Here is an 8409-nt window from a genome sequence, read left to right on the forward strand (position 1 = left end):
GTTTCAGATCCCATTCTACCATTAAGAATGATCCATTTGATTGGAATGCATTCAAATATGCGTTGTCCAGGTTCCCCAACACACCGGAGTTAGTATTGAGGTCGCAAAAGGGATTCTTCCTTTCATCAAATCGGATCTAAATAAAAACAATGCCGTAACTCAGAGATGCAAAGTGAACTTTCACGGAATAAACAGTCTGCTGGAAAATGAAGTTTCACTCTCTGTGAAATTTCAACGATTTTCCAGGGGGCTTATGCAACCCGGAACAATTATCCGAGAATTTTTAAGAAACTTGGACTCATGAATTCCCTTCCCACCCTCCCCCCCCCCCCCCAAAAAAAAATAAGGCATCACAGTTTTTAAGCGTTTCATAAATTTCGGAGTCCGATTGCAGAAGTTTTAAACCATGTCATAAAATTTCACGAAATTTCATTATGAAATTGAAGTTAATAAAGTTTCATGCCGTATAATCTCTTTCAAATCCTACCAGTCAGACTATGACGTGACTCTATTATAGTGTCTGAAAATGAAAATGGAAATTGAGGCCGTGAGGCTCATCAAATTTCAAAAAGGCCGAATGAATTTTACAGAACTTGAAAATCGTCAAACATTTTCAAAAGTAATAATAATAATAAAGTAATTATATGGTAGTAAAAACAAGAAGCATAAGAAAAATAGTAAACGCTTTCGTTGGTGCCTCCTCTTAAAGAGATATGGTAGCATATCGATAGTTAAAGTGAGAAACCTCGCACCTCCGTTTGCAACTTCGCAGACTTTAATTCATTTTAAACTCTTTATTTGTTCCTTTTGTGGAAAACTAGTCGGGGTAATTTCTTGAAATCATCTTTGATTTCTCTTATCTTTTGGCCGAATATTCGGTGTACATTTCAAGCCATAATATCGGCTAGTTTTCCTTCATAAAAATAAAACAGGAGCGGAAATTTTGGCAAATCGCAATAGAGATACGTGGTTTTGCACATTGGCCATCGATATTTGAAGACGGCACGTGACTTCAGAGGCTGAATCTTTGTATCATTTAAAAATCCAATTAATGGTGAAGTAGGAGATAAGATAGATGAGCGATTATCACAGATGCTTAAGATTATTCTTCAACGAAACAGTGACGACGCACAAAAAACGCCTTCATTGTGAAAAGATACAGTGGGCGCCGCTTATTGTGGTCAACTTGGGCCGGGCCACTTTGATCACATTAAACGGCTGATTATAAAAAGCGAAAAAAAAAAAGTGAAGTTACTCACGATGATTTTGTCCCGACTGTTGACCGTCCCTTGTTCAGCACGCCTTCGTTTTCTCTTAAGAACACCCGCACACTCACGCACTAAATTTAAAAGCCGTAATAATTTTTTTAAAAGCCGTAAAAATTAAAAAGTACATAGTAAAAAGATAAAAACTCAATGTTTTAAAACAATCATTTAAAGAAAGAGTCAATAGTAGCTTGTTTTGTATTGTCTCGTAACAAAGCATTCACGAATGATTCATACTGATACTGAACTTCGAAGTTTTCAGCCAACGATTGAACGCCGCGTCTTAAAGTGGCCAAAGCATTGCGCATTTCTCTGTTAGATGGTGGTGGTAGTGGAGGCTCTTTTTCATCGGTGTCTGAGATCTGCTCCTCCTCCTCATGTTTTTGGAGAATTTGGACGCATATATCTTCCTCAGTAGGCACTGAACAAATTTTCTCGGTTTCTTCGAGAGCAAAAAGTTCTTCAAAGTCGTCAGTTGTGGGCACAGAAGGGGCGTCTATTTCAATGGGCGTTTTGCAGAAGCCAGCCTTTCTAAAGCAGTTACGAATTGTTTTTTCGCTTGTTTTATCCCAAGCCTCCCTGATTTGGTGAATAGAATCTAGAAGATCGGTTTTTTTTGCTATTGCAGCAGATGAAAACTCCGCAAGATCTCCGTCTAATTCGTCTATTATTCTTTCGCGCATTTCGTGTCTATAGTAAGACTTGAAAGCTTTGATAATTCCCTGATCGCAAGGCTGTATCAGGGATGTGGTGTTCGCGGGTAAAAATTGAACTTTTATGTGTTTCAGAGGAAGGGCTCCAACATTGTGTGCTGTGCAGTTATCGATAAGCAGGAGTATGTTTCGGTCTAAGGATTCATCCCAATCAGTTAACCACTTACTAAACAGATCTTTAGTCATCCAAGCCTTAGCAGAGGAGGTGTAATCAGCTGGCAATTTCTTGACGTTTTTTAAACAACGTGGCATTTTGCTTTTACCGATCACTAGCAGACGCTTCTTTTCACCGGTCATGCTAACGCAACAAAGAATCGTTATTCTGTCTTTGCATGATTTGCTTCCTTTTGCTGTTTCATTTTTTAACACGTACGTATGCTCCGGTAAAGCTCTGAAATAGAGCGCAGTTTCATCTGCATTATAAACATCACTTGGTGCGTACTCAGACAATATTCTGGGCCACTCCTCAGTCAAAAAATTTCCCGCTGCAGTAGAGTCTGCGTCACGTGCCTCCCCGTGCGGTTTTTTAAACTCAATGCCTTCTCTCTTCAACCAACGATTAAACCAACCATCCGTTGCGACAAAACCTTCAATTCCCAGTCTTTTAGCTAAAGACTCGGCTTTTTGGCGCATGATAGGACCGTTTACACGAGCATCTTTCTCGCGCACTTGCACAAACCACTCTTTTAATGCTTGTTCAACTTGCACATTTTTACCGTGCCGCACACGTTTACGCGCACTTCCTTCATTTTTTTCCACCGGCTTCTTCTCGATTTCATACCGATTCTTTACGAGTTTACACAAAGTAGACTGCGGTATTTGTAACTTCTGCGCAGCATCCCGCTGATTTTTATTCAAAAGTTTGTCGTAATCCTGTAGAATTTGTTTCTTTTCTGCCGTGGTTAAGTCTCTTCGACGTTTCCTTGAGTCCGCCTCCATAGCTTCAGTCAAAAAATAAAACTTTAAAAACGGCAATAAAACTTTAAAATGGGGAAACACTGAACTGTACGGACGCGATGCGAGTCTAATAACCGCGCGGAAGGCACTGATTAGGTGTGTCTGTCAACAAAAATAAGCTCTCACACCAGGTAAGTGCTGATAAGGCTCCGGATTCCCGATCACAATATGCGGCCGGCGAACACAATACGCGGCGGATTTCGTATGGAATTGGATGTTGCCGGTCCGTTCCGCGAGAAATGATTCCATTATGCGGCCGATTCTATTAACCACGTTTCTAATAAGCGGCGCCCACGAGGAAAAACGTCACAAACCGCAAATCGATATCTTAATTAGAACTAAAGTTATGGCCAGTGGTGCGTGACTTTTGAATAACCCTGTATGTCGATTTGATAAAGCTAGCACGTGTGTAAGCACGCTGAGCTAAGTTGAATCATCGTTGTTACGGTCAAGATGAAAACATTTGAGATGACGATAATAATTTTGAGAATCCCGGTCTCCATCCTCCAAATGGTCTTAATTGAATTAAAAGAAACTATCTGCATTGTGTAATTAGTCCTATCATGCATGTATTCTAATGAGTTTCAGATCCCATTCTACCATTAAGAATGATCCATTTGATTGGAATGCATTCAAATATGCGTTGTCCAGGTTCCCCAACACACCGGAGTTAGTATTGAGGTCGCAAAAGGGATTCTTCCTTTCATCAAATCGGATCTAAATAAAAACAATGCCGTAACTCAGAGATGCAAAGTGAACTTTCACGGAATAAACAGTCTGCTGGAAAATGAAGTTTCACTCTCTGTGAAATTTCAACGATTTTCCAGGGGGCTTATGCAACCCGGAACAATTATCCGAGAATTTTTAAGAAACTTGGACTCATGAATTCCCTTCCCACCCTCCCCCCCCCCCCCAAAAAAAAAATAAGGCATCACAGTTTTTAAGCGTTTCATAAATTTCGGAGTCCGATTGCAGAAGTTTTAAACCATGTCATAAAATTTCACGAAATTTCATTATGAAATTGAAGTTAATAAAGTTTCATGCCGTATAATCTCTTTCAAATCCTACCAGTCAGACTATGACGTGACTCTATTATAGTGTCTGAAAATGAAAATGGAAATTGAGGCCGTGAGGCTCATCAAATTTCAAAAAGGCCGAATGAATTTTACAGAACTTGAAAATCGTCAAACATTTTCAAAAGTAATAATAATAATAAAGTAATTATATGGTAGTAAAAACAAGAAGCATAAGAAAAATAGTAAACGCTTTCGTTGGTGCCTCCTCTTAAAGAGATATGGTAGCATATCGATAGTTAAAGTGAGAAACCTCGCACCTCCGTTTGCAACTTCGCAGACTTTAATTCATTTTAAACTCTTTATTTGTTCCTTTTGTGGAAAACTAGTCGGGGTAATTTCTTGAAATCATCTTTGATTTCTCTTATCTTTTGGCCGAATATTCGGTGTACATTTCAAGCCATAATATCGGCTAGTTTTCCTTCATAAAAATAAAACAGGAGCGGAAATTTTGGCAAATCGCAATAGAGATACGTGGTTTTGCACATTGGCCATCGATATTTGAAGACGGCACGTGACTTCAGAGGCTGAATCTTTGTATCATTTAAAAATCCAATTAATGGTGAAGTAGGAGATAAGATAGATGAGCGATTATCACAGATGCTTAAGATTATTCTTCAACGAAACAGTGACGACGCACAAAAAACGCCTTCATTGTGAAAAGATACTTCCTAGCGTGGCCTCAGAGGCCGAATAGTTGCATCATTTAAAAACCCTATCATCAGCGTAGCAGCCCACAAATTAGCAAGTAATGCGGATGCCTGGCATCATTCTTTAACGGAGAATGATGATTCATTAAAAACGCCCTCGCTGTGAAAAAATATTTCCTAGCGTGGCCTCCGAGGCCGAATACTTTGAAACTTGGATGATGTCCCTAGGTCAAAGGGAGCTACTTTTTGCAGCCCTAAAATTTTCAGGTATGGCCCCCTCGGAGAGCAACGGACCCCAACTTTTTTTTCAAATGGGAGGGCACTCCCTTCCCCTTCCCCCTCCTAGTGATATACCTCGCTCCAAAAAACATAAGAAAAAACTTTTCGCGCAAACGTGAAGTCATTATCTTAAACCATTTTAAAAAAAGTGCAATATGCTCGAAAATTGATACCTTGAGCTTTTGACGATGGATTTGCCTGAAACTCGGCATTAAAAGAAAAAAAATTGACCTCCAACAAATGGAAAACTCAAATTTTTTCAAATGGCTAAACATTTTTCTTTTCCCCCTCAAAATCTAACTTCAAATTCGTTTTCGTCGTGCGCATAAATACCTTTTGACACCGAGTTTCGGGCAAATCCATCGACTAACACCGGTGCCAATTTTTGGTCACTCTGAATTTTAAACGGCTGCTATTTTGAAGTGGTTTGAGATGACCTCAGGTTGGCGCAAAAAGTCTCCTTTTTTATGTTCTTTTGAATGAGGTCACACCGGGGGGGGGGGGGGGGGGAAGTCCTCTCCGTTTAAAAGAAAATAAAAGAAACTTGCCCTCCCACCCTCAGGAGCTTCCTGAAAATTTTAAAGAGACCATAAAGTAGCTCCTTTTGACCTGAGGAGCTTGAAGTTTGAATTTTTACCACCATTAGGTACAAAGTTATAGGGGGGTGGAAAGAGCTTCTGGATCAACCTGAATATGTAGCGATTCTTATTATATGGATAGCGACCCGTACGTGCTTCGCACGTATGAAACATACAATCAGAGAAATCAGAATTCATCTCACAATAATCAATAATCAGTAGGACATGAATCGTTGCGATGTATTATACGACATTATAATGCGGCATTACTATTATAATGCATTATATAATGGATTATATGCATTATAAACCATTATTACCACGTGGGAATGAAATGTTGCAGAATGAATTGAAAAGCATGTTGGCAAAATTTATTACAAACATAGTATAACATGTAGGTACATAACATAAAGGTAATACAAGTTAAATGATTAGAGCGTGTATATTTTATTACATTATAGGTATATTATAATCATTTTTGTCATTTGTTGGAAATTTTGATAGTTTAAAATTTGATAGTTTGAAATTTGATAGTTTGAAATTTGATAGTTGATAGTTTGATAGTTGAAAATGTTGGCACTTTATTTAGTTAAGGTGATTTGTAGAAATAGTTACTCCAAAAAATCATGTTAAAGCAGAGAAGTACGGCAATGACGTAAGGACGTTTTCATTGCCATACTGCAAGGAAAAATTTCCGTCCGCAATCCGAGCAATTCCAAAAGGAAAAAAACATATATATAAAAAAAGAATGATCACATAGAAACATTCACATACAAATCCATCCCTACCGAATATGTGAATGGCTTCGACATCATCTTGAGATACTATTCGGAAATCTTCAAATTTAGACGAATCAGCTTCATACAAAACAAATATCAAAAAACGAATTTAGAAAATTGGTGCCCTCCGGTCTGAAATAACTTTATAGACCATTGAAAAGCCTTATGCAAAATGTCAACTTTAAAATCGAATTTTTAGGGGTCCCGCCCGCACTGACCCTAAACATTAACGTGAATATTCCATGAGAATTTGCCGGAAATTTTTCAACAATGATTTTCTTGGCGGGGTGTGACAATATTATTGATTTTCTTTTTTAAAATAAGGGCGTTAAAGTTGGTTTGAGTTAAAAAGATTCCTGCTTGGCACGAAAGGCTAGGGTTGACAGAAAATCCTTCGGCGCGTGGGGAGTGCGGCGAGTCTGCAGAAAGGAAACCTCGATGTTCCCGACTGAGCACCAAACAGTTGGCGATGGAAATTCCATATGAATAACGTAAAAATAAAATGACAAAAAAAACATATGTGAGCAGTTGCGGAATTTCCCGTTTCCACAGTACACGAACAGAACTCTCCGACCGCTGAGAAAGATCCGGCAACACCGCAACACTCGAACAATCGGGACGGTAGCCGTAGAAACGCTCGTTCCGTATACGCAACAAAAGGGCGACCGAGCTCCGGTCGTCGTTTCAGAGTAGACCATCAGAGTAGCCGCGACGCCTACGCGGAGGGACTCGCGGCGCCCCCCCCCCCCCCCCCCCCGCCAAAGCCGTCCGAAGGCCAGCTCCGCCGAACGCGCAACGAATGAAGGGACCGCACGGCAAAAACGCGGCCCCGATCGACCGACGAGGAGGGCGCAGAAACGAATTTCCCAGAAACGTTCGAAGGGCACCAGCGCCTCCCCGGATCGCCGGATCACGATACCCGCCCTTATCGGACGTCGGCACCGTAGGACCCGTCCGCAGACGGAACCACGAGCCCGGGGGACGAACGGGGAGGTACGAAGTGACCGTTACAAGGAATCGGCCGACGGAACGGTCCGAGGGGCACCGCGCCCCCCGGAAGCGCAAAAAAACGAAACGGCCGGAGGGACAAGGAGCCGATAGCCGGGACGCGACCGCACGTCGAAGCGCGACCGGAAAGACGCGCGCCAGGCCGAGGGACGGGCGAAAAACGGAACCACCCCCGGGGCCCGTAGCAACCCCCCTGGGGGTGGGAACGGGAAAACCCGCGGGGGGAACGGAGACCCGGCCGCGAGGGGTCCGCCGAACGAACATCAAGGGAGCGGGACGCGCTGGGACGGCGTTATTATAGACGCAGGCCCGCCACATCCCATCTCGGGCCCTGGTACCAGTTTTAAGGTCCGGGCCCCAAGCACGGAGGGGGGGGGGGTCCGAGGGGCATCCCCCGAGAAATTGTAGAATTTATACGACTAATCGGACGCATTTTGAAGCTTCCATGAAGAATTTTTCCATCAATTTCTGCGGAATAATTATTTTTTTTTTTTTTTAATTTTTTTTATACTTTCAGCACATAATACTTGCGAATTGTTACATTCAAAACATATGGAAAATTTTTATTTTTTTTTTTTTGGGGGGGGGGGGCATATGATACTATTTTCAGTTCTAAGAGGGCCAGGCCCCCCTGGACTCCCCCTTCGTTTGTCCATGGCAAGGGAGTTGAGCCATTAGCCATTGAAGTCGAGGATGCCCAGACTGGAGCATCTGACGACGGAAGAAAATGAAACGCAGTTACTACAAATATCCCTCTGTACTGAAAATCTTGAAAATAGATAGAAATTTTCCAAGAAGTATACTTCTTTGAAAATTTAAGAAGAATTCTACAGTGCCCCAGCGTGTTTCTGAAAATCTATTCATCTTTTGCGAAATTTTTAGGGTAAATGTTTCACATTTTCTTACGAAACAAGGGTTGCATGTGAATTCGTAGTGGTTTTTCAAGGGTAACATGGCCCCGGTACCAGGGACCCAGTATCCCCCCCCCCCCCCCTTGTGGCGGGTCTGTATAGACGACCCGCATCTCGTACCCGCATGACGTCACGTAGCATCGGATATAATTTTAAAAATGGCAGCCGAAAGCGAAATGCGGCCATCTCAATGTTA

At 41.7% G+C, this 8409-nt stretch overlaps 1 protein-coding gene across 1 annotated transcript; it reads right to left on the minus strand.

Moving 5' to 3' along the window:
- Positions 1-1197: 1197 nt before the first annotated feature.
- On the minus strand, positions 1198-3225 carry LOC140225859 (tigger transposable element-derived protein 6-like). Its single transcript, XM_072305834.1, has one exon. The coding sequence runs from the start codon at positions 2915-2917 to the stop codon at positions 1430-1432; it is 1488 nt and encodes a 495-aa protein (XP_072161935.1). The 5' UTR covers positions 2918-3225; the 3' UTR covers positions 1198-1429.
- Positions 3226-8409: the final 5184 nt, after the last annotated feature.

This window comes from Bemisia tabaci, chromosome 1, assembly GCF_918797505.1.
Source record: "Bemisia tabaci chromosome 1, PGI_BMITA_v3".
In the NCBI taxonomy this organism is placed as follows: Eukaryota; Metazoa; Arthropoda; class Insecta; order Hemiptera; family Aleyrodidae; genus Bemisia; species Bemisia tabaci.